The following is a 26,946-nucleotide window of genomic DNA, read 5'->3' as shown; positions in this document are numbered from 1 at the left end:
CGTCCTTCTCTGACAGTAGCTGTAGCTCTCGAATGGAAGGTATTGGGTGTAAGGTGAGTGGGGCAGGTGTTTTGTTAAGAATAAAACCCCCCTTGGTGGCATCCGCTCTCATGCTTCTCTAAGCGGGGAAGAGAGGATGGAAGATTTAGGCAACTTAGTCACTAGTGACTTATGTCAGTAGTGAATTAATTGTAAATTGCAAACTACTTTTTTGTAGATCAAATTCAGGAATTCTGTGTATGACAACATTTTTTTTTTTTTTTTTTTGCCCTGAATTGGATTCTGTGACTAAGAAGTTTCCTAAGTAGCATGCCTCTTTATTCTGGAAAATTATCGGTTTAAAGAAAATGTTTCACATGGCATGTCCCTGTAAAATACGAACCTGTTCTGGTGATAGTATGAAAGTCAGGTGCTTTCTTTTAGACTTTGTGAGCCTTTTTGTCTTATTCTCTTATTTTTTTTGTATAAATATTCATTTTTAAAACCATATTTATGTATCAGCTGTGTGTATAAATAGAATTCTGTTTTGAGACAACATGAAATTGTAGTCGTAAAGGACGCTTTCTGGGGATTTTGTAAAGAAAAGGAACCTAATGGAAGGCAAAGGCCTCCATTCTGTTCTGATCCAGTTTACACACATGTAGAAACCTGTTCTTTTGTCTCTAATATCCATAAACACCAAATAAGTACGGACACATTGTGTTTACATAGAATGGAATATTTCTGTACAACTTGACCGTATAATTTAAAATAACTATTCATACTCAGGTGTTTGAAACTCATGATCTACCCCTCAAGAAAAATGAAGTCCTCTTACTGTGTTTAGCTCAGTGATTAACATTGCCCCCATCCCCTTCTATAGGAGTAAAAGTTTGACAACTTCCTGTCTCTCATGCCTCGTAATCTCTTATGATTTCCTATTGATTTTGGCTCTTCAGTATCTCTTAAATCTTTCTGTTCCTCATCTTTACCACTACAACCCTAGTTTCAGCCACCACCATCATTCATCTGAACTACTTCAGTAGCCTGCTAATTATGGTCCACCTGCATCTACTCTGGCTCCTGCTGCAGTTTTCCACACCAGATTGAGTGATTTTTTTCAAAATGCAGATCTAATCACGTGGTCTCCATGTTTAAAACACTTAAGTGGTTTCTCATGGTTTTTAAGGTAAAGATTAAAATCCCTAACCTGCGCTATGAGGTCAAGCCTTTCTGGCATTCCCCTTTTCCCCTCCATCCTGTCTTTCTTTTGGGTCTTCTGCTTCAGGTACACGGGTTTTGCTTACAGTGTTCCCTCTGCCTGGAAATGCTCTTCCTTTCCTTTTTTTTTTTTAAGTAATATTTTATTGTGTTTTTGGCAAAAGTCTACCCAGCAGGTTAGGTCCCATTTGACAGTTCCCACTCAAATTGTTCAGTGACATTAGTTATATTTTTTACAATGTGTCAGCATTCTCTTTAACTGTGTTCCGGTTGTTCCATTTCCAGTACTCTAGTTTCCCTGCCCCCTTGTCTTCTCATTTGTGCTTTGGAGACCTTTTGGCCTCATACAGATGGTTTTTTAGTAGAGCAGTAATCTTACAGGTAACATCCTTTATTTTGTGTGCCAGTATGCTATTTCAATAAAAGGTGATCCTAGGGGATAAATTCAGTTCAAGGTTTAAAGAATGTCTCGGGGTGGTAGTCTTAGGGAGTCCTATGGTCTCAACTGATCCGGCTAGTTTGGCTTTTTTTAAGAATTTGAGATTTGTTCTACATTTTTCTCCCATTCTATGGGACCATCTATTGTGACCCCTGTCAGAATGGTCAGTGGTGGTAGTTGGATACCATTTAGTTTGTCTGGTCTTGGCATAGATGAGGTCATGACTCGTGTAGGCTATCAGCCTTGTAGTCTTCTTTTTTCACTAAGATTTTGGTTACCTTCTTACTCTTTTGTCCTGATGGTTAGAGACCAATAGTTGTATCTTAGATGGCTGCTTGTAGGTTTTTAAGACCCCAGACACTACTCACTTCATTCGGATGCAGAATATGAATTTGTAAACCCTATTATGCCAACTGACTGAGTTGTCCTACTGAGTTGTCCCATGAGACTATGGTCCTAAGCCTTCAAACCTAGAAAACCAATCTCGGAAGGTGTTTGGTTACGTCTGAGGAGTATCTGAAGTTGTGTCTTGAATATATGTTCCTGCACACACATATCTGTATTTATACATACATATACATACTTTGGAGCCTTGGTGGTGCAGTGGTTAAGAGCGTGGCTGCTAACCAAAAGGTTGGTGTTTCAAATCCACCAGCCACTCCTTGGAAACCCTGTGGGGCAGTTCTAATTCATCCTGTAGGGTAGCTATGAGTTGCAGTTGACTCGAAGGCAACAGGTTTGCTTTTTGTTTTTTCATACATACACATCTGTCTGTTCTCACATACGTATGCAACTGTCCCTACGCATATACCTATATGCCTATACCCATCCGTATGTGATCATACACTTGTTTTTCTGTCTTCATTGGAGAGTTGTTGCCCATCTTATATCTGTCAAATTCTTTAGTACAGGCATCCTTTTCTCTTGAGCACCCCTCAGGGACATCATTTTCTTTGTTCGTGCTGTGCTCACTTTTCACTTAGTTAATGCCTACTCTTCATTCAGTTCACTTCAGGAAGAATTTCTTGATTAGGGTACCATCCAGTGCCATCGAGTTGATTAGGGTAGATTCCCCTAATTATATGTTCTCATAACATTGTTGCAGGGTTGCCATATTTATTAATACTTGTCGAGCAAGTAACACCTGTTACCACCTCCAGGGGAGAATTCCCATCGTTGGGGATAGTAACCCACCCCATATCTTGCAGATGTCAGCATCACCAAGAAAGACACGACTCACACACAGACATTGGCTGGAACAATGCTTTACTCATATAGAGAAGAGACAGAGTGAGGTCAGCTTTAGTAGTGCGTGTTGGTCCCCCATGGCCAGTGGATCTCCTTCTGCAGCTAGTGCAGGGAGATGGTCTGCATGCACCCTTCGTATGCCCTGTTCCCTTCCCACTGGGAACAGATAAAAGTAAGGTTGGCCATATGCTGTACAACACGCACACTTAGCAATTCCTGAGAATGTTGACATGTGCTCCGAGCAAGAGGGGAGAGATGTGCTGATAGGTCACCAAGTCCTTTGGGATGTATTTTGGGTCCAAACATCTGGGGAAAGAGAAAGGGAGTCAGCCCACACTGTTATCTCATCCAAGAAGCCAGGCCAGTGCATCTGGACCTAAGCACAAGGTTCGTTTGTGGGTCACAGGGAAAGGCAGCAGGTCGCGATTGGCTTACCCTCTTCCACCATACTTAATAATAATGAGGTGTTCCTTATCTTCTGATACTGTGTAAATGCTTAATATATGTTTCATTAAATGAATGGATTCACTGAATGCTTGCTGAGTTTGCCAAGCATTGTACCAAGCATTTTGCATGCATCATCAACTTTACCCCTCACAAGACTAACTTGAGGTATGGGTGTCATTTTTCCTTTTCATAATTACTAAATAGAGTTAGGGAGAATAGTTGATGGTTATGGAGATAGTAAGAATTAGAACTGACCTTGGAACTCAGGTTTCCTTGCCAATGAAGGTTGTGTACTTAATGATGTCACAGTTAATTCTCACACTTTGCTGTGAATCAGAATCACCCAGTGAGCTTGCTCAAAGTAGAAATACCCTAACTGCACCTTTATAGATTCTGGTTCCAAAAATTTGGGATAGTAGATAGGCATCTATATGGTTTAACAAGTTACCCAAGTTATTTAGATGTTCACCAATGTTTGAAAACCATTGTCTTAGACAATACTTCGGTGCTTCATGAGTTTCAGTTTTCACACATTATACTACACTGTAGGTTTCATACTTTTGCAAGTCAGGGAAGAACTGTAGACATAAGCGTGGTGTCAGTGGTCAGTTAGTCTAGTTTTGTACCCAGTTATTTCCTCTCCTCCTTTTCTAGCTGGAGGGGCTGAATAGTCAGATGCTACCGCTTCTACAGACTCTTCTTTTTTCTTTTTAAAATTAAAATCATTTTAAAAATTTAATTGACTTCCTATATTTTACTAATTACATGGACTAGGAAAAAAAAAATCAAACCCATTGCTGTCAAGTTGATTCCAACTCATAGCAACCCTCTAGGACAGAGCAGAACCGCCCCATAGGGTTTCCAAGGAGCAGCTGGTGGATTTGAACTGCTGACCTTTTGGTTAGCAGCCGAACGCTTAGTCACTTCACCACCAGAGCTCCACATAGGTCTAGAAGTGCCTCAAATTTAATTTCTCCTCAGATATTACTTACTGTTCAGAGTATTAATTTGGCATTTAAGTATGTGTTGCCTTGTAATTTCTCCTGTTGCATTTTAAATCTTATTGTACAATGGCTTTAAGTTTGTACCAGTGATGGAATTAAATGTTACTTCTTGTTTCTTCCATTGCACCTCGCATGGTGTCTTCTACCTAGTGGGTACCCGGTACAATTATGTGTTTCACGTCTGTACATTGCTAAGTCTTTTCAGTTTTTTGTTTATTACTAAAAATCAGTCTTGCCTTCTATAATCTCTTCTAGCTTGACTGATAATACTTTTTGTAGTTGAAAAGAGAATGATTATACGCAGCATAATCTTTTTTCTGAATAAGATTAGACTTGATTTCTGTATAGGCCAAAAGAATAATTTAAACCATTTTTCAGCAACTACTCTTTTAAAAACTACCAGTAATCTCTGAGTATGCCCACAAGAAAAAAAAAAATGTATTTCGTGAATGTATCTCTTCATCATCTTCTTTAGATGTAAACAGATAAGCACCACAAATAGAAGTGTGAGTAAAAAGTTTTTCCCCAAATTTGAAGAAGCATTTTACTAAAAGTATTTAATGTCATGTAAACCTAATCCTTATTTTGAGTTATAAAATTTCATTTTCTGAATACTTAACTGAATAAATGATGGAGTGATAGTCATTTATTTTCAAGCATTTGCATAGAAATTTCAGACCCCTTATGCTGCTTTAATGGATAAAACAAACTGTTTTGAGCTTATTTGTACTATTTTTTTTGTAGTCAATGTTTATTTGTGCTTTTGAAAGTCTAATCTCTGTCAGGTGCCATGAGACTAAAAGTGAATAGACAATTTCATTGTCAGATCTAATACAGTAGCCTCCTTTTTATTTGCATTACAGTATTTGCAACAAAAACGCAGACTAATTCTAACTTTTTAAGGTTTTATTCTCCAGAAGTATGGGACTTTTTTTTTTTTCTTGCAGTTGTGTTATTCTGAAAATTCAGGAAAGTTTTTTTAAGATAAATATAATTTTACCCTTTATATTCCTGCTATATCTAGAGTTCATGAGCAGGCAGAGCTGAAAGAACTGCCAGTTTTTGCCAGCTACCTGTCATCAAGTTCTGTAAGACTCAACCCACCCTCTGCCAGGTGCATATAAAATCTAGTATTACAACAGGTTCACCTACTGATTCTCCTGAAAGCCAAGTGATGGCTGAGCCACATGGTAGAGCGATAACTATCCTAGGATCATACTGAAGCTGCACCAAATCTTATTTTGCCTAAAATTTAGAAGGGGGGGGATGTTGAATTTCAAATGAATTCAAAGAAATAGTATACAGGAGGAAATGGCTTACATGAATAAACATTTCTACTTTATTCTTTAGGAAATGGGCTTATTTCTTTATTCACTTAATCAAATGAAAATTTAAAAACCTGTCATTTGGACTCCAGATTTCTTACATTAGCTATTGCTAATAATTCAAAATCTCGTTTAAGTTCAGTTTCTATTTTGCTAGCTCATTCATGTAATACTGTCCTTGGCTTTCTAATATACATATTCTTGGATCTCCTTGGGTGACCTTTTTCAGGCCCAAAATCTTAAGTACTGTACTGCCTGTAAGCATAGTGCCAAAATTTTTGTCTTCAACCTAGATGTCTTTTCAAAGTTTTTTGCCTGCATACCCGAAAACATACTAGGTACTTCCATGTGCCTGTCATTCAGGCAACTTAAATACAATATATCCAAAATTGAATTCTTCCTCACTTAAATCAAAACAAAACAACCCCTGATTATCTCGTATATCGTTCCTTGGCAAATGACTTCACCCTCTTCCACCTACACTCTAAAATTGGAGATGAGGGGGTGGTGGTGTTAGTTTGTCCTTTTCTTTTATCTAATGGGTCGCTAAGTTCTTTTAGTTTACTGTGTGCTTATTTCTTAATTTTGTCCTTTCTTCTTCCTCACTGCTACTTCCTTAATTCAGCAAACTTCCTATCCCTCCCCTTTATGATTTGTTTTAAAATGTTAAATATAACACATAAAGAAACATGCATAAAATAGTTTAATATGTAATTATAAAATAGAAATCCATGTAGTTAGAACCTTTGAAACACCTTCTCTCCCCACCATCTCTTTCCTGTCTTCTCTGTCCTTATTTCCAATTGGCGTTTTCTCTGGAGCAGGAGAAAGATGGTGGCAATCTGCTTCTGTAAAGATTGTTGTTGTTGTTAGCTGCCATCAAGTTGGCTCTGACTCATAGTGACTCTGGGTACAACAGAACAAAACACTGCCTGGTCCTGTGCTATCCTGACAGTCGTCATTATCCTTAAGTCCATTGTTGCAGCCACTGTGTCAATCCATCTCATTGACGGTCTTCCTCTTTTTCACTGACCCTCTACTTTACTAAGCATGATGTCCTTCCCCAGGGACTGATCCCTCCTGACAATATGTCCAAAGTATGTGAGACGTAGTCTCGCCATCCTTGCTTCTAAGGAGCATTCTGGTTGTACTCCCAAGACATCTGTCAAGATTACAGCCTTTGAAACCCTATGGGCAGTTCTATTCCATCCTATAGGGCCGTGATGAGTTGCAATCAACTCAATGGCAACAGGTTTTCCTCCGGAGGTAACCAGTATCTTGATTCTTTTGGTATTTTCTTACTTTGTATACACTCTTAAGTTATATATAATTACTCAATTAGATATCAGAGTTCTCCTCAGTTTTGCCATATTCCTCCCCATCACCCCTAGTATAACTTTCACTCTTCTCGATGAAGTGATCATTTTTCTGATGCCTAAAACCCTTCTCTGCCTTCTCACAGCTTTATATCATACTAATTATTGCTCTTTTTGATCTTGTTTTATTAATTTCATTTGCCATACTTTCTTTTTTCCCTCCAGCTTTTATCTGAACTGCTGTTTTTACTTTTGTGTTTTTACTCCTATACTTCTCCCACTCTCTATCTAGTTCACTGATGTTCACCTTAAAAAAAAAATTGCAGTAAAAGATATATAACAAGCAAACAAGAAATTTATATAACAAAACATTTACCATTTCAACCATTTCCATGTGTACGATTCGGTAACATTAATTCCATTCACCATGTTGTACAGCCATCACCATTATTTGTTTCTAATTTTTCTATCACCCTTACAGAAACTCAGTGTCCCTTAGGTAATAAATCCACATTTTCCCCCTCCCACCTGCCCCTGGTAACCAGTAATAAATACTGATCTCTATGCATTTACCTATTCTAGTTATTTCATGTAAGTGGGATCACATAATATCTGTCCATTTGTATCTGACTTATTTCACTCAATGTAATGTTTTCAGAGTTCCTCCATGTTTAGCATGTATCAGAACTTCATTTCCCTTTATGGCTGAATAAAATTCCTTTGTATGAATATACTGCATTTTGTTTATCCATTCCTCTATAGACAAGCATTTGGGTTTTCCCACCTTTTGGCTGTTGTGAATAATGCAGCAATGAACATTGGCGTACAAGTGCCTGTTCGAATCTTTGCTTTCAAGTCTTTTGGGTATATACCTAGGAATGAAATTGCTGGGCCTTATAGTAATTCCTAGGAAACCCTGATGGCATAGTGGTTAAGTGCTATGGCTGCTAACCAAAGGGTCGGCAGTTTGAATCCACCAGGCGCTCCTTTGAAGCTCTATGGGGCAGTTCTACTCTGTCCTGTAGGGTCGCTATGAGTCAGAATTGACTCGATGGTACTGGGTTTGGTTTTGGTTTATAGTAATTCTTCACTCAGTGAGATGAAGATCAAAGACTACAGCCTTCAGTATGGATTACACTTCAACATAAAACAAAAATCCTCACAACTGGACCAATAAGCAACACCATGATAAAAGGAGAAAAGATTAAAGTTGTCAAGGATTTCATTTTACTTGGATCCATAATCAATACCCATGGAAGCAGCAGTCAGGAAATCAAAAGATGCATTGCGCTGGGCAGATCTGCTGCAAAAGACCTCTTTAAAGTGTTAAAAAAGCAAAGATGTCACTTTGAGGACTAAGGTATGCCTGACCGAAGCCATGGTATTTTAATTTGCTTCATATACATGTGAAAGCTGGACAGTGAATAAAGAAGACCTTTTAAGAAGAATTGACAACTTTGAATTATGGTGTTGGTGAAGAATATTGACTGCCAGAAGAACAAACAAATCTTTCTTGGAAGAAGTACAGCCAGAATGCTCCTTAGAAACAAGGTTGGTGAGACTTCATCTCATGTACTTCGGACATGTTATCAGGAGGGACCAGTGCCTGGAGAAGGACATCATGCTTGGTAAGGTAGAGGGTCAGCGAAAAAGAGGAAGACCCTTAAGGAGATGGATTGACCCAATGGCTGCAGCAGTGGGCTCAGAGACAGCAACAATTGTGAGGATGGCACAGGGCTAGGCAGTGTTTTGTTCTTTTGTACCTAGGATCACTATGAATTGGAACTGACTCGATGGTATCTGACAATAACAACATAGTAATTCTGTGATTAACTTTTTATTGTTTTTAGTTGCTGTTGAATTGATTCCGACTTGTAGCAACCCCATGTGTGCAGAGTAGAACTTCATAGGGTTTTCAAGGCTGTGACCTTTCATAAGCATATTGCCAGGCCTCTCTCCTCAGGCACTGCTGGGTGAGTTTGAACCATAAACCCTGACTCTTAACCCACTTAGGGACTCCTTAACTTTTTGAGAAACTGCCAAATTGTTTTTCACAGTGGCTGCACCATTTTCCAGTCCTACCAGCAGTGGACGAAGGTTCACATTTCTCCACATCCTCACCATTGTCTTTTTTCTTTTTATCATTTTTCTGATAATAGCCATCCTACTTGGGTGAAGTGGTATCTCATTGTGGTTTTGGTTTGCATTTCCCTAATGACTAATAAAGTTGAGCATCTTTCAGGTGCTCATTGGTCATTTGTAAATCTTCTTTGGTGAAATATCTATTCAAGTACTTTGTCCATTTTTTTTTTCTTTTTTGTCTTTTTTTTTTTTTTATTGTGCTTTAAGTGAAAGTTTGCAGCTCAAGTTAGTTTCTTACACAAAAATTTGTACACACATTGTTATGTGACCCTAGTTGCTCTCTGTAATGTGACAGCACACTCCTCTCCACCCCAGTTTTCCTGTGTCCATTCAACCAGCTCTCCTTTTGTCCATTTTTGATTGGGTTGTTTGTCTTTTGGCTGTTGAGTTGTTGGGGTCCTTTATATATTCTGGATATTAAACCCATATATCGGGTGTATGTTTCCCAAATATTCACTCCTATTCTGTAGGTTGTCTTTTCACTTTGTTAATAAAGTCTTCGGTGCACAAAAGGTTTTAATTTTGATGAAATTTATCTATTTCTTTTGTTACTTGGGCTTTTGGTGTCATATATAAGCATCTGTTGTTGAAAACTAGGTTGTAAAGCATTACCCTTGTGTTTTGTTCTAAGAGTTTTATGGTTTTAATTGTTATATTTATGTCGTTGATCTATCTTGAGATCATTTTCATATTTACTGTGAGATAAATGGATCCAGCTTCATTCTTTTGCATGTGGAGATCCAGGTGTCCCAGAACCATTCATTGAAGAGGCTAGTCTTTCCACCGTTGAATGAGCTTGGCACCCTTATCGAAAATCAGTTGACCATAGATGTGTGGGTTTATTTCTGGACTCTAAATTATATTCCATTGGTCTTTATGTTCATCATTATACTGGTATCATACTGTTTTGATTATTGCAAGTTTTGGTGTATTTTGAAATCAGGAAGTGTGGGTCCTCCTACTTTTTTCTTCTTTTTCGAGATTGCTTTTGCTATGTGGGGCCCCTTGTAATAGGGTTGTTATGAGTCAAAATCAACTCAGCAGCATCAGGTTTGCTTTTTTTTTTTTTTTTCATAATTCCTTATAAATTTCAGGATTGGTTTTTCTATTTCTGCAAAGAATGGTATTGAAATTTTGACAGGGATTACATTGAATCTGTAGATAGCTTCCTCTTTAAAGACATCTCTAGCATTACTGCTTTGGGAAAGCATTCGTTCCTCTTCTTTGTGCTCCTGTAATACTCTGTGCCAGTGGCATTTTATCATTCTGTAGGCTAATGGCTGTGGCTGGTTTACTTGTCTCTTTTCCCTTGAATGGTAAGGTCCTTTAGGTCTTTTTTTTCCTTTATCCTCTCTCCTGTTTCTTATATGTTATCAGGTACGTTGTAGATACTCAAGTAATATTAGATAAATTACCAGCTGAAATTTCATGTCTATTCACTACCTTGTACATTCAAGTGTTGAATCCATTTGGATGACCAATAGGCATCTCAAACTTCAAATGCCCACTTTGAAAATACCCTTTGTTTTCATATTGAACTATTTGTAGTTTTCAGATATTCCCTCCATGTCTTCGAACGTAGTAGTCCTTTCTGAAATGCTTCTTCCCTTTTATTCCTGCCTAAAAAACACTTCATTTTTGATCCCATCTTCCTGTTCCCATAGGATGGTACAGCTGATTGCTGTACCTATTTAATGTCTGAGTCTGCTATTATACTGTGTCCTGAGGGTAGAGGTGTGCTCCCTTCATATCTGTATCTGCAGTGTATAACAAGGTGCATGGCATGTAGTATATAGCTAGTCAGGCAGAGTTAGAGGAATGGGTATGTAAGTTTTAAATGGGGTTTTTGTACCTCTTCGCTCCCCTGTCAAAATCAGCAGCAGATATTCATGGAGAACAACTTGGCATAGCAAATAAATATTTTCATAATGCCAATAGCAGCGTTTTCTAACTGCTTACAGGAGTGCTGCATTAAATTAAAAAGGGAAAATGAATCTGTTTCCAGTTTCAGAATTTAAATCTTTAATAGAAGGCAGTAGATTATATTTACGTAAATACAATTTAATTAACAGATAACCGGAAACAAACTATCGTTACTTTGGTCCAGTGGTCTTCAAATGTTTTTGTTTGTGTGTCCTCTAAATACTTTTGAAAGGCAGTGTACCCCTTTCTATATAAATTGATGTCGCCTAAATTTTTTCGTCAAAAAAGTTTTTTGTTTCACTGATTTTTCTCTTTCATTTCTCCATGAAATGGATTATTAAGTTGCATCAAGTTGTGTCTGTTTGATTTCTGCTCTTTATTTCTTTCCTACTATTTATTTAGAGTTTAATTTCCTTTCCTGACTTGCTCTGGTGGAAGCTTAGGTCATTGGCTTAGTTATCACTGCTGTGAAAACAGAAATACCACAAGTGGGAGGCTTTAACAGAAATATATTTTCTCACTGCTTAGAAGCCTAGAAGTCTGAATTCAGGGTGCTGGTTCTAGGGGATGGCCTTCACTCTCTCTTGGCTGCGGGGGAAGGTCCTTTTCTCTTTTCATCTTCTGTTTCTTGGTTCCTCGGCGATCTCATGTGTGCCGTCTGTCTTCTCCATCTCTGCCTGTTTGCCTGATGCTCGCTCAGTCTGCTCTTTTATATCTCAAAAGCGATGAACATAACCTTTTGGTGATTCAGTTATTTTCTGCTCTGAGTTTTTTGTTGATACCATGTGTTTTCATTAATAGAAACATTCTGAATCAGTTGCATATGTCTAAATTTTTGGTAGGTAGTATGAATTTTTTTTCTTGCCCCCTCCCGCAAGCCTACCCTAAGTGTTTAATGGTACATATAAAGTACCACTAATTATATCCCGCCGTCCCTGCCGGGGTCTGTTGGTACATATGGGTAACAAATAAAAATTTTCAGAATACATATTTTCCCTACCCGGAATTCAGACACCTCACAAAATACCCTGCGAAAGCAGTAGTTTGCAGCACATGCCTGTTTCTTCAGCGTCAAACAGTCACAAAAGGCCCCTGCCTTGTGGCAGCACTCACCGTCAGTGGTACGGCAGCTTCCCAATAAACCCAAGGCTGAAAAAGTTCATGGTTGCCTATGTACCGCTGGGCAGCAGAGGGTTAGGGCATACCCTACACTAATATGCTCATTAACATAACAAAGATATCCGTTCCCAAATGGGATTATAACCACAGGTATAGGGGTTAGGATTTACAGCACATGTTTTTTTGAGGACACAATTCAAATCAAATTGCAAATCAAAGTGCAAATCATTAATTTGCACTTTTCTTGTTTTCCTAATGTAAACATCCCACCAAGCAGTGCTTTATTTGCACCTCATGAATTTTTCATTTTCATTCACTTCAGGATACTTTTAAATTTTATCTGTGATTTCATCTTTGGCCCTTGGATTATTTAGAAGTGTTGTTTAATTTCTAAATATTTGCAGTTTTTCCAGGTATTTATCTATTACTGATTTCTAGTTTAATTTCATTGTGGCCAAAGAACATATTTTATTTGATTTCTGTATTTTTTAATTGGCTGAGACTTGTTTTATGGCCCAGCGTGTAGTCTATCTTAGTGAATGTTCCTTGTGCATGTGGGAAGAATGCATTCTGCTGTTGTCAAGTGAAATGTTTTAGATCAGTGATTAGGGTTTAAGTCAGATTGTTTGATAGGGTCATTCGAATCTACATCCTTAGAGATTGTCTGTCTATTTGGTCTGTTACTGAGAAAGGAGTGTTGAAGTCTCCAGTGATAACCGTGGATTTGACTATTCTTCCAGTTCTGTCCATTTTTACTGCATTTATTTTGAAGCTCTCATATTTAGGATTGTTACGTCTACTTGATGAATTGACAGCTTTATTATTATGAAATGTCCCTCTTTGTCTTGAAGCCTAACTATTCTGTCTCTTATTAATATACACCTACTCTTCACTTATTGACATGGTTAAGTTCCAAAGACCCGGTCATTCTGTGAAGATCAGTGTTATGGGAAAATGTAGGATGACTGTGTCATTACATACCTGCCAAATTATATCATTACGTAACTGCCAAGTTATGTCATTACATAACTGCCAAACCACTGAGAATCATGGCCCAACCAAGTCGACACATAACCTTAACCATTACAGCCAGCATTACTCTTCGTTTCACACCTTGGTATTTGTTAGTGCCAGACATCTGTTGTTAATGCACAAAATAGCCAGTAGTTTTTTTTTACTATTGTAAATGTGGAATGTCGGATAACAAGATGGTAGTTGAGGAATAGGTATAGTCACTTCAGCTTGATGTGTATTTCCCATCCTCCTACTTTTTAGTCATCTGTGCCTTTGTATTTATAGTGGGTTTTTTCTAGGCAGCATGTAGTTGGGTCTTGTTTTCTTAATCCAGTTTGACAGTCTCTGCCTTTTAATTAGAATTCTAAATCATTTACACTTAATATAATTATTGGTATGGTTGGTTTTAAATATTCTTATTGTTTTCTATTTGCCCCATCTGTTCTTTGTTCATTTCTTCCTCTTTTCCTGCTTCCTTTTCCTTTTGTTTTAATTGAGTTTAAGATTCCATTTTATCTCTACAAGTGACTTTTTAAGGACAGTGGTTAAGAGCTTGGCTGCTAGTTGAAAGGTCAGCATTCGAATCCACTAGCCGCTCCTTAGAAACTGTATGGGGCAGTTCTACTCTGCCCTGTAGGGTTGCTATAAGCCATAATTGACTTGAAGACAGCTTGGTTTGGCTTTTTGATTTGGTTTGGTGGTGCATCATCTGCTAACTAAAAGGCTGGTGATTCAAATTTATTCAGTGACTCTGCAGGAGAAATACCTAGCAACCTGCTTCCACAAAGATTATAGCTAAGAAAACCCAATGGGGCAGTTCTGTGCTGTCACATGGGGTCTCTATAAGTCAGAATTGACTCGATGGCACCCAGTGACAGCCACATTTACTTTTTATTTATACGTCTTTATTATCTTAGCTGTTACTGAAAGGTTTAAGATAAACCAAAAAAAAAAAAAAAAACCTGTCGCTATCGAGTCAATTCTGACTCATAGCGACCCTATAGGACAGAGTAGAACTGACCCATAGGGTTTCTAAGGAGTAGTTGGTGGATTTAAACTGCCAGCCTTTTGGTTAGCTGCCAAACGCTTAATCACTGCGTCACCAGGGTCCAAGGGTTTATAATATGTACCTTTAACTTACCATGATCTACTTTTCAATGATATTATACCACTTCACATATCCTGTAAGAATCTCTCAAAAATATACTTCCATTTCTCCCTTCCTATCCTTTGTGCTGTTTTTGTCATGTTTTACTTCTCCATATAAACCCCATGATACATTTTTATTATTTTTGCTTTAAATGGTCAGTTATCTTTTAAAATTTTATAGCATGAGTAGTCTTTTGTATATCCACATAACTACTATTTCCAGTTGTCTCCATTCCTTTTGTAGATCCAACTTTCTATCTGATATTGTTTTCCTTCTATTTGGAAATTCATATTCCATTTTTCCCATTACATTTTCCTTTAAATACTTGGACACATAGCTTTTTAATGGCTTTGGAATTCCGTAGTGTATCATTTTGGGGTCTGCTTTTATTGACTGATTTTTTTCTTGATTATAGGGCACATTTTTTTTTTTTTGCTTGTTATGTTCACACTATTATAGATTACATGCTCAACATTGTGAATGTTACATTGTTTGGTATCTCATATATATATATTTTTTCTTTCCTGAGCACTGAGTTTTGTTCTGGTAGGCCGTTAATTAACTCACAGTTCAGTTTTGTCATTTGAGGGTTTTTTCTAGTTTGTTAGGGCAGGTTTAGAATAGCTCTAAGTCATCGTCCTTCTGGGGTTTCTACAGAATTCTTTTAGTGATCAAACTGAATGATTTGTAGTCCCATGTGAACTGTGGATTTAGTCAGCTCACAGCTCTCTTCTAGTTGTTCCTGCCTGGTAGAATTTCACATTATAGGGGCATATCTTAGCATTTAACAAAGCATCAAGGGGACTGCTATGCAAATTCCTGGGGCTCATATTCAGTGTATCTCCCTTTGAAGTTCTATTTTAGCACTTCCAGCCAGCTCAGCCTCCCTGAATTCCAGTTTGTCTTCTCAACTCTGGGACATTGCAGTTTGGAATTCTGCCCCGTGCAAGTTGGTGTGGAATGTGACTCTAAGCAGAAAGCTGGCAGGATCCTAGGGTTCACCTCGTGAATTTTCTTTCTCACTGGGATCACAAGCCTGTGCTGCCTGTTTCCAGTGTTTGAAACCATTTGCTTCATATGTTTTGCCCATTTTTCTAATTGTGTAAGATGAGAGGGCAAATTCAGTCTTTGTTCCTCCATTAGGGCCAGAAGTTAGAATAATATTTTTAAGTATATAAAATAAAATGTATAGGATTAAAAAAAACTATTTTGAAAAAATTTTTTAAAATCTTGATAACTATAATATGGCAGTATATATGCTTAGTGCATTAAATAACAAAAGCTAGTATGGGACCTAATAACTGCTCTAATTCTCTCTGAATTCTTGACCTGACTTCAAATTAGAAACTGCTACCTTAAAACCATCCATGCCCATATATCCCCTGAAAAGCCTTAATGCTATTCCAGAAATATGAGAGCTCTAGTTTGAAGAAAGCTATCTTTAGACAGGAAATTTAGTCTTTCTTAATTTACCAAATGAGAAAAGCCTAACAATTACTAATCATTAGTAATAATTACTGATTATTAAGCTTATGAGCAATTACCAATTATTAATAGTTATTATTATGAGTAATTCATTGTTAGGAACAACTAATCATTAATAACAAAACTGTGTAAAACTTAAAATATTTTATGGCCTTATGCTTGTGCATGTTTTATTGTCTATTTGCCATCAGTTCTGCTTTCCTTTTAGAAAATATCTTAAATGGTCTCATCTTTAAACAGCGATTATTCTTTTAATAATTAATAATAACTTTATAAAGTAAGAATTTATTGTTTAGTATAGCATCAGGTCTTACATGATTAGTTTTAGTGTGAAGTAAGATTCAGACCTTCTAAACTACTTTTAAATCTTGATGGGTCTGTGTTATACAGTTGAGTAACCTTCATTTTCTTACTTCATGTCAGTATCAAGGGTGAGTATATATCATCTTTTCCTGGTCTAAGGAGCCTTGGTGGTGAAGTGGTTAAAGTGCTTGGCTACTAACCAAAAGGTCGGAGGTTCCCCAGCCACTCCATGGGGAAAGATGTGGCAGTATGCATCTGTAAAGATTTATAGTCTTCGAAACCCTGTGGGGCAGTTCTACTCTGTCCTGTAGGGTCACTATGAGTCAGAATCAACTTGATGACAGTGGGTTTTTTCGTTTATTTTCCTCCTAGTCTGTGAGAACTGAGGTTGAAATGAACAATTTGGTTCCTAGACTTAAATTTGCGCTCAAGTATTTTAGATCTCTGATAAGAAAACCTGCATATGTCCTTCATCTGTGTAGGATGATTTTGTTCGTTGTTTTGGGATATTAAGCTTTTCGGACTAAATAACATTAAGTGCTTAAACGTGTAAAAACAAATGATCAGTCCTCCCTTATTCCCCTGTGTTTTTAGGTAACTATAACTACCTAATACTGCAGCCATGGAGTCCATGCTTAATAAGTTGAAGAGTACTGTTACAAAAGTAACAGCTGACGTTACTAGTGCTGTAATGGGAAATCCTGTCACCAGAGAATTCGATGTCGGTCGACACATTGCGAGTGGTGGCAGTGGGCTAGCTTGGAAGATTTTTAATGGCATAAAAAAGTCAACAAAACAGGTAAGGCTTAATTCAGAGTCAGTTGGGAAAAACATACATTCTAAGTAATACAAAGTGCATATATGCATTTTTATGTCAAGAAATAGTAAAAGTAATGAGTTCTTTATTCCTCTTGTTTCATCTTCTGAATTAATACAAAGTCAAATGCTTTCAAGCATACTGTGAATATTCTGGTTACAGTTGACATACCATCTCATTTGTAGTTTAAGCACTTAATAAAATAAACATGCCACTTGAGCAAATGAGTATGTTAGATTGTAATATTTAGCAAAGTATAGATTTTAGGATGAAATTGATCATGTTTCTTAAATATTCTTTTCATATTTGTCAATGAATTATTGACCAGTTAAACTTACAACATTATGTCTTTAATACATTCTTATTACCTCTTTTCTTCCATAGCTTTGTAGAACATAGACTTCAATGATATTCTTTGTGTTTAACCTGCTGGATTTTACCAACGTGAGAAGATAAGTTTGTGAGATATAATGAGGTGTTTTGACATATGTTTGTTTTAAAGTATTTTAAAACTGTTTTTTTGGATAAGAATATTTGAATGAGTTGCAAATCTTTTTTAAAATTTGGCTTGAGAGACCAACAGATGGTTCTTAGGAATTTGGAGGATTATTAATTTTACTAACAGCTGTATGTTGGAATTGTTAAAGAAGAGAAAAATTTCCAGGTTTAAACCCTCTATAGAAATACAGGCCTTAAAAAAAGATCACTCTTTCTAAAAGTACTTTTACTTCCCTTGAAATAAACTATATGAATTGTAATATTACACATATTTCCCAATGACTGCCATAATCAATTGTGAGTATGCATTATTTGCTACTTTTCCAAAGTCATCTTATTTACTAAACAAGTGTATGGAAAACTAAATTGGCTTTAGTTATGCTTTTTGAAGTCAGAATCTTGGTCCTGTGATAGGCTGCTAAAATTTGGTTTGTACCTGACTTGTAAGTCTTGTTTTTATTGCTATTAGGTAGGAAGTTTTTAATGAGGTCCAACGTTGATGATTTAAGTGAATGTTTATGTTCTGCATCTTAAATTTTGATCGATTTAAGTTATCTCTTTTGAATATTTATCTTTCAGTTCACCAAGAGCCGATTCAAAAGAGTGTGTGGTTAATTGAGGATTAAGTACTTAAAAAGCCATCCTTGAGGCCATGAAGTTACATAAATAACATAAATGACCAACCTCCAATACTAGCACGATTGACCCATTGTTTGCAGCCACTGTGTCAGTCTGTGTTGTTGAAAGCCTTCCTCTTTTTCATTGACCCTCTACTTTACCAAGCATGGTGTCTGTCTTCAGCATCTGGTCCTTCCTGATAACATGTCCAAAGTATGTGAGATGAAGTCTCTCCATCCTTGCTTCTAAGGAGCATTCTGGCTATACTTCTTCCAAGACAGGTTTGTTCATTCTTCTGGCAGTCCATGGTATATTCATTCAGTATTCTTCGCTAACACCATGAATCAGAGGCGTCAGTTCTTCTTCGGTCTTTCTTATTCATTGCCCATCTATTCCATGCATATGGAGGAGACTGAAAACACCACGGCTTGGGTCAGGCACATCTTAGTCCTTAAAGTGACATCTTTGTTTTTTTAACACTTTAATGAGATGTTTTACAGCAGGTTTGCCCAATGCAATACGTGATTGCTGCTTCCATTGGTGTTGACTGTGAAACCAAGTTAAATGAAATCCTTGACAATGTCTATCTTTTCTCCATTTATCATGATGTTTGCTTATTGGTCCAGTTGTGAGGATTTTTGTGTTCTTTATGTTGAGGTGTAATACATACTGAAGGCTGTAGTCTTTGATCTTTATCAATAAGTGGTTCAAGTCCTCTTCACTTTCAGCAAGCAGAGTTGTGTCATCTGTATATCGAAGGTATTTAATGAGTCTTCCTCTAATCCTGGACATGTTCTTCTTCACAGAGTTCAACTTCTCAGGTTATTTGCTCAGCATACAGGTTGAATAAGTATGGTGAAAGGATACAACCACGATGCACACCTTTCTTGAGTTTAAACCACGCAATATCCCCTTGTTCTGTTCGAATGAGTGCCTCTTGGTCTAAGTACAAGCTCTGAATGAGCGCAATTAAGTGTTCAGTAATTCCCATTCTTTGCAACGTTATCCATAGTTTGTTATGGTCCACACAGTTGAATGCCTTTGCATAGTCAATAAAGCACAGGTAAACATCTTTCTAGTGTTCTTTGCTTTGAGCCAAGATCCATCTGACATCAGCAGTTATATCCCTTGTTCTCCAGCCTCTCTTGAATCCAACTTGAATTTCTGTAAATACTCTATGTGCTGCTGTAACTGCTTTTGAATGATCTTTAGGAAAATGTTACTTATGTGTAATATTAATGATATTGTTCAATAATTTCTGCATTTGGTTGGATCACCATTCTGGAGAATGGGAACAAATATGCATCTCTTTCAGTTGGTTGGCCAGGTAGCTGTCTTCCAAATTTCTTGGCTTAGACAAGTGAGCGCTTCCAGTGCTGCATCCCTTTGTTGAAATACCTTGATTGGTATTCTCTCAATTCCTGGAGTCTTGTTTTTACCAGTGCCTTAAACGCAGCTTGGACCTCTTCCTTCAGTATCGTTGGTTCCTGATCACATGCTGCCTCCTACAGTGGTTGAACGTCGACCCATTCTTTTTGGTGCAGTGACTCTATGTATTCCTCCCATCTTCTTTTGACACTTCCTGTGTTGTTTAATATTTTCCACACAGAATCCTTCAGTGTTGCAACTCGGGGCCTGAATTTTTTCTTCACTTCTTTCAGCTTGAGAAATGCTGAGTATGTTCTTCACTTTTGGTTTTCTAAATTCAGGTCTTTGCACATTTCATTATAATACGTTACTTTGTCTTCTCAAGCTGCCCTTTGAAATCTGTTCAGCTCTTTGACTTCATCAGTTCGTCCTTTTGTTTCACCTGCTTTATGTTCAAGAGCAAGTTTCAGAGTCTCTTCTGACGTCCATGTTGGTCTTTTCTTTCTATCCTGTCTTTTTAGTGACCTCTTGCTTTCTTCATGTGTGATACCCTTACACAACTAGTCTGGTCTTCGGTCATTAGTGTTCAATGTGTCACATCTGTTCTTGAGATGGTTTGTATATTCAGGTGGGATATACTCAACCTTATACTTTGGCTCTCGTGGGCTTGTTACTAATTTTCTTCAACTTTAACTTGAACTTGCATATGGAGAGCCCTCACCTTGTTCTGTTGATATTGAACTTTTTTTATCGTCTCTTTCCACAGATGTAGTTAATTTGCTTCTTGTGTATTCTACCTGGCAAGGTCCATGTGTATGGTCACCATTTGTATTGTCGAAAAAAGTATTTGCAATGAAGAAGTCATTGGTCTTGGAAAATTCTGTCTTGAGATCTCTGGTGTCACTTCTGTTATTAAGGCTGAATTTTCTAACTGCTGTTCCTTCTTTTTGTTTCCACCTTTCATGTTTCAATCATCAGTAATGATCAATGCATCTTGACTGCATGTTTGATCAGTTTCAGACTACAGAAGTTGGTAAAAATCTTCAATTTCTTCATCTTTGCCCTTAGTGATTGTTGTGTAAATTTGAACAACAGTCGTATTAACTGGTCTTCCTTGTAGGTGTATGGACCTAGACCAACAGCATTGTACTTCAGGATAGATCTTGAAATGTCCTTCTTGATGATAAATGCAATGCAATTCCTCTTCAGTTTGTCTTTCCTGGCATAGTAGCCCATATGATTGTCTGGTTGAAAATGCCCAATACCAGTCCATTTCAGCTCACTAATGCCTAGGATATCGACGTTTATGTGTTCTATTTCATTTTTGACGACTTCCAGTTTTCCTAGGTTCATACCTCGTACATTCCACGTTCCGAATGTTAATAGATGTTTTCAGCTATTTCTTCTCATTTTGAGTCTTGCCACATCAGCAAATGAAGGTCCGGAGATCTGGGCTTCATCCGCATCATCAAGGTCAACTCTACTTTGAGGGGGCATGTCTTGCCTAGTCATAATTTGAGCACATTCCAATCTGAGGGGCTTATCTTCCCAAAGTATGTTAGACAGTGTTCAACTGCTGTTCATAACGTTTTCACTGGCCGTTTTTTTCAGAAGTAGTTTGCCAGGCCCTTCTTCATAGTCTGTTAGTTTGAAAGCTCTGCTGAAACCTATCCACCAATGATGACCTTGCTGGTGTTGAAATTTCGGTGGCAAAGATTCTAGTATCAAAGTAACACGCGTGCCACCAGAGTATGACAAACCAACAGATATGTGGTGGAACACACATGGCTATTCAAAATTCAATTAAATAAAATTATATTCAGTTCCTTTGTTGCACCAGTCACATTTCAAGTGCTTAATAGCCACCTATGGCTAGTACTACTATATTGAACGGTGCACATGTAGAAGCTTTCTGTCATCACAGAAAGTTCTCTTAAACAGTGGTGACCTAGAGGAATTGGAGGAAAAATAATGGAAAAGGTACTGTTGTTAGTCTTTTTTTTTTTTATAAGCTAATATTGAAGTGCATCTTTCTTATTCTCTCACCCTTTCTTGATCTAGCATACATTGTATTTGATTGCAGTCCTGTTCTGTTAGCAGCGTATGTATCTTAAATGTGACTTCGAGTTTGGGGTAAATAACAGGTTAGTGACTTTGGGCTAGAGGGATGCTCATACATTGTTTTAATAGTTAAAAACATGAAATTGTTTTCTGTTGCTGCATGACAGTGAAATGAATACCTTGACGTTTTAGCCATTATATTTAAAGTTTCTTATTTTCCTTCTCCCCCAAAGCTTCATTTTTTAAATGTGATTTTTGAGAAGAGTATCATGATAATTTCAAGGAAAACAAAAAACCAACATTTCCAAAATAAAGGAATCCTTATGGAAGTAGTATTTTCAAGATTTGCATACCCTATTAAAGGTTATCAGTGCATTTTTTTCCTAGAGTTATTTCAAGCTCACAGTAGTACATGATGAGTTGTAGTTATAATTTTCAGATTATTTGTAGCTTTTGACTTTTTAAATGTTATTATTTGAAGGCCCCAGAGAAGAGTATTAATAACAGCAGCTACAGAACAGATAAAAATTTTTATTTGTGAAACCTGTTGTATATCAAGATAAAGAGTTGGTAAATAAAAATTTACTTGTATGTCTGGTAGCCTCACTATACCTGATTGGACATCTGTACTCCTAGTCAGGCTTTATGCTTCCAAAAACCGATTTCTGTTGGTTTTTGATGTTTTTGTTAATATGAGAGTTAAATAGTTAATATGAGAGTAAAACAGAGTCTTTTAGAAAGTGTACAGTTGTTTTTTTTTTTTTGCAGCTAAATGAAGTTCTTAAGCCAGTACAGAATGAACTATTAAGATTTTATGAAGTATTACTTGAATAAACTTAACCAAATACAAAGTTTGAAAAAATGTTGAAATTGATAAATCTTTATTATAACTTACTGGCATTTGAAGTTATTGTTTAGACTTATGTACTAATGGTGGAAGCCATTGGCGCACTTACGGAGTTGTTAAGTTTCCTTTTTGAGTGTTCATTTAGCAGTAGCTTCTGTTCCCTAACCTTTTTTCTTTCTGGAATCTCTGCAGGGATGCCACAAAGCATCTTAAGAGGACATTTAGAGAATAAAAATGTGTTCTATTTAATTTTTAAATTACAAACTTTTTAAAAAACATTTAGATATAACAGACATAAAAAATAGTGCACATATCTTGAATGTACAGCTAGATGAATGTTCACAGTGAACACACCCATGTAACCAACATCCAGATAAACAAAATAAAACATTACTAATTCTGTGTACTTTCCCACTTATTACTCACTCTCTTTCTCTCCAGGCGTGACCACTGTCCTGTCCTTCAGAATCTCAGAAAAATTCTGCCTGTTTTTGAAGTTTATTTAAATGAATCATACGTTACGTACTCTCTGGCTCCGTCAACATGATGCTCTTGGGATACATCTATGTTGTTGAACATAGAAGCAATTTTAATTTTTCATTGCTATGTAGAGTACTGCCATGATCATTCTTGTATGTGCCACTAGAATTGCTAGATTATAGTGTATGCATTTTTTTTTTAAGTGTATGCATTTTGTCAAAAGAAAAATTTGATTGAGTGGATTAGACTTAACTGTTTACTGAGTGAGATACTGTTCATCAACAGGGTGAATCCAAACTAGGAGCTTGTTCAAGGAGTGCAAGTATGGGGTTTTTAAAGGGAGTCAGGGATTTCCAGTAGGGAAATTACTATGATTGTGTCTTAGAGATGTCCTTAATTGAAGAAAGGATTTTACAAAGCAGTGTTCTTTCTGCTGTTGGTTTCACAGGTATACCTGTCTGGTGGGAATTGGTGGTTCTGGTATGGTGAGTCAGAAACATTCTTCAGTGTTAAGGTGTTTCACTTGGAAAGTCTCTGAGGTTAGAACACTTTGAAAACCCCCTCTTGTTCTCTCAAAGTTTATGCTTGGCACAAATGGCCGTTTTGATTTATTGTTCTTGAAAAGTCTGAACCTGACAAAAACAGTCATTTTATTTTTTGCTTAACAGTTTGTTGAGTGCCAAACAATTTTCCAGGGTGATTGTACCAATGTATACTTCCACCAGTTACAGTTTCTCCACATCCCTGCCAAACCTTGTTATAGTCTTTTTACTTTATCACAGATTGAATTAAAATGGATGATTATCTGAACATGGGCACTCTTTTCAAACATATTCTTTTTTTTTTTTTTTTGGCAAAGAATATTTGTTTGAGAGGTATTTCTAAGACAGATGCCCTTGGCTAGATGTACTGGCTTATAACTATGTGTGTGTGTACACGTGCTCATGTACACGCATATGTTATGCCTGGTTCTCGGGCTATTGAAGAGAGAGAGCATTTCTGTCTGTCTTGTCACAATATTCTACTTTCCCAGGTGACTGCTCTCCAAAGTGGATTTAACTGAACGTTTTTAGTAGTCTTTTAGTATCCCACATTTATTATGATCTTTTATATGTGGTTTTAAAGTAGTTTTTTTTTTTTTTAACTAGGGCAGCTTCAGTCTTATTTTTGCTTAAAAATCGTTATCTGTGGACCTGTTTCTTTCACCCTAACTGTTCAGGAGCTTCATACCTCTGGTTAAATGACCGTTTCTTTCTATGAGGATACTAATTGATTTTAAAAATTGTTGTGTAATAAATATTTGTTTATTGTTCATATTTTATCCACTCTACCAAATGTAGGATTGGACCAGTCCCTTCCTTACTGTACTGTCTGCATTGTATTATTGCGGATTCTAGTTTTCATGGGCAGGGACTGCTAATGTTGTGTAGATGGAGGCATAATTAAATTGTACTCAAAAAAATTGTACTAAATGTTTTTAAATAAAGAAACCATTGTGCAAAGCTGAATGTGCTAGTCAAACAATCGTATACTATCTCTAGTAACTTTAAGGTGTGTGTGTGTGTGTGTATATATATATATACATGGAAACCCTGGTGGCATAGTGGTTAACTGCTGTGGCTGTTACCCAAGAGGTCGGCAGTTCGAATCCACCAGGCGCTCCTTGGAAGCTCTATGGGGCAGTTCTACTCTGTCCTGAGTTGGAATCGACTTGACAGCAGTGGGTTTTTATATATATATATATAAAAATTTATATATATATATTTTTACTTTTCAGCTCTCTCAAAATCAACCTTTAAATTAATCTAAATAAAAATTTTGGTTTTATTTTATTGTTTTAAGGAAGGAGCATTGCCCCAAAATCAGATGAAAAATGAATATGATGCTTGGCAGTCACTGCTAGCTCATCTTGAAGGGTCCATAAAATAGAAATCCCAGGAAGAGTCTGTGTTTCTTTAAAACATCCCTGGTGACTCAGAGGGATGGGTTAGAGGAGGCACCATTGCTGTTTAGGGAATCTTAAACACATTGCTGTACATCATCTTAGATTTTATTACTGAAATTATTTAATTTCCAAAAGAGTTCAACTTTTTAGTAAGGAAAGTAGTTTTTAGAACTTAGAAATTAGGTCTATATCAAGAGGAACAGCCTCTATTGTGATAACTATTGCAGTTTTTGGAGTAGATAATTTCATAGCCCTTTTTATTTAAAATTAGGCTGTTGAGAAAAAATACTTTTCAGTGATAACTTTCTTTGCTTTTGTACTTTAAAGAATATGTAGCGATTAACAACAGGGTACCAAATATCACTTTACACTTTGTTTTAGTTATTTTTATTAAAGAGAACCTCAGGTATTAGAGTTAACAATTGTTGAATCTTAAGTAGAAGATACATTGGCTGATTTTACTATTTCACTTTTTTCCTTATATTTCAAAGTTTTTATGATGAAAAGTTGAAAAAGACTTTAATAAAGATGCAAGTGAAAAGCTTTTATTAGTTGCTTATCTTTATTGACCACCTAAACCAAAAAAACAAACCTATTGCTGTCGAGTTGATTCTGATCCATAAAAAAAAAAAGGAGAAATTCTTTTCTTGATCCATAGTGGGCAATAAATATCAAGTGTCTGTTAGGTGTAAGATACTGCTAGATCCTGTAGGGGATACAGAGACACATAAGACATGGTTCCTTTCTTCAAGAGGTTTGTAGTACGTACATAAGGGTTCAGATTTTTACAGAAATGAGTTGTCTTAGAGTAGGTAGTATAGCAAAGTAGTAGAAAGGAAACATAAATTAGAAATTAGATGACAATGTATTATGATGAAGGGCCCTGGTGGTGCAGTGGTTAACCTCAGCTGCTGACCAAAATGTTGGCAGTTCGAATCCACCAGCCACTCTGTGGGGACAGTTCTGCTTTGTCCTGTAGGGTCATTATGAGTCAGAATTGACTCTACAGCAACAAGTTTAGGTTTTTTTGGGGCTATGTTTATGATGAAAAGTTTTGAAGTTCAAGGTAAGAGTTTTATCTTATGAAGCCAATATGAGCCCTAAAGGATTAGTCAACTAGTCACAGTGTTTATAACTGGTTAATTTTAATTAACTGATTGAAACAAAAGGAGAAAATACTTTTTAAGAGAGTTTATAACCTAGTTATGGATTGAATTGTGTCCCCCAGAAATGTGTGTTAACTTGGCAAGGCCATGATTCCTAGTATTGTGTGTTTGTCTACCATTTTGTGATCTGATGTGATTGTTCTGTGTGTTGTAAATTCTAACCTCTATGATGTTAATGAGGCATGATTAGAGACAGTTATATTAATGAGGTGGGACTCAATCTACAGGATTAGGTTGTATCTTGAGGCATTCTCTTTTGAGATACAAAAGAGATAATCGAGCAGAGAGGAGAGGGACCTCATTACTACCAAGCAAGAAGAGCCAGGAGTGGAATGTGTCCTTTGGACCTAGAGTCCCTGAGCTGAGAAGCTCCTAGACCAGGTGAAGATTGATGACAAGAACCTTTCCCCAGAACTGACTTCCCCTGGAACCGGCACCCTGAATTGAGACTTTCTGCCTCCTAAACTGTTGGAGAATGAATTTCTGTTTGTTAGAGCCATTCACTTTTGGTATTTCTATTACCGCAGTATTAGGTAACTAAGATGACTGTTCTGACCTACTTATGAACTTGTTCTTTATGAGCTATAGTGTTTCCCGTTAAGAATGAAACTGTAAGAGCTTGAGAACCATTTCATGTGATCTCAAGCTTAAGACATCTTGAAACAGATAAACACATTTAAATTAGATGCATTTATAAAATGTGTTACAGCAGACGCTTACTAAAATAAGATTGTGCACATGAATCGTGAAATAAGAACTTGAACTTCTAGGTCATTTGTTTTTAGTTCAAATTAATACTACATGAAGCTCTTAACTCCTGATTCTCTTATGTCTCATAATGATAAAGAGAGCTAAGATTATGTGTTTATATATGAGTGCCACTTAGCGATCTCGCTCAAATTAAATCATTCCTTTCTGGAAGTCATGTATCATGTTTTACTACGGTGTTTCTTATTAGTTGGCTCTCTGTTATTTCTGGGGAAACACAATGCTGTATTGGCTAAGAATGTGGTCCCTGGAGGTAAACTGCC

General features: G+C 36.8%; 1 protein-coding gene across 2 annotated transcripts in view; it reads left to right on the top strand.

Annotated features, from left to right (window-relative positions):
• The window catches only part of SCYL2 (SCY1 like pseudokinase 2), a 90,276-nt gene that overhangs the window by 584 nt on the left and 62,746 nt on the right, over positions 1-26,946 (top strand). For both annotated transcript variants that reach the window (XM_010599607.3, XM_003405287.4), the window contains exon 2: positions 16,710-16,914. In XM_010599607.3, coding sequence (XP_010597909.1) covers positions 16,738-16,914 — 177 coding nt within the window. In that variant the 5' untranslated portion in view covers positions 16,710-16,737. The remainder of the gene's footprint in view (positions 1-16,709; positions 16,915-26,946) is intronic.

This window comes from Loxodonta africana, chromosome 4, assembly GCF_030014295.1.
Source record: "Loxodonta africana isolate mLoxAfr1 chromosome 4, mLoxAfr1.hap2, whole genome shotgun sequence".
In the NCBI taxonomy this organism is placed as follows: Eukaryota; Metazoa; Chordata; class Mammalia; order Proboscidea; family Elephantidae; genus Loxodonta; species Loxodonta africana.
This window is presented reverse-complemented; position numbering and strand designations above follow the sequence as displayed.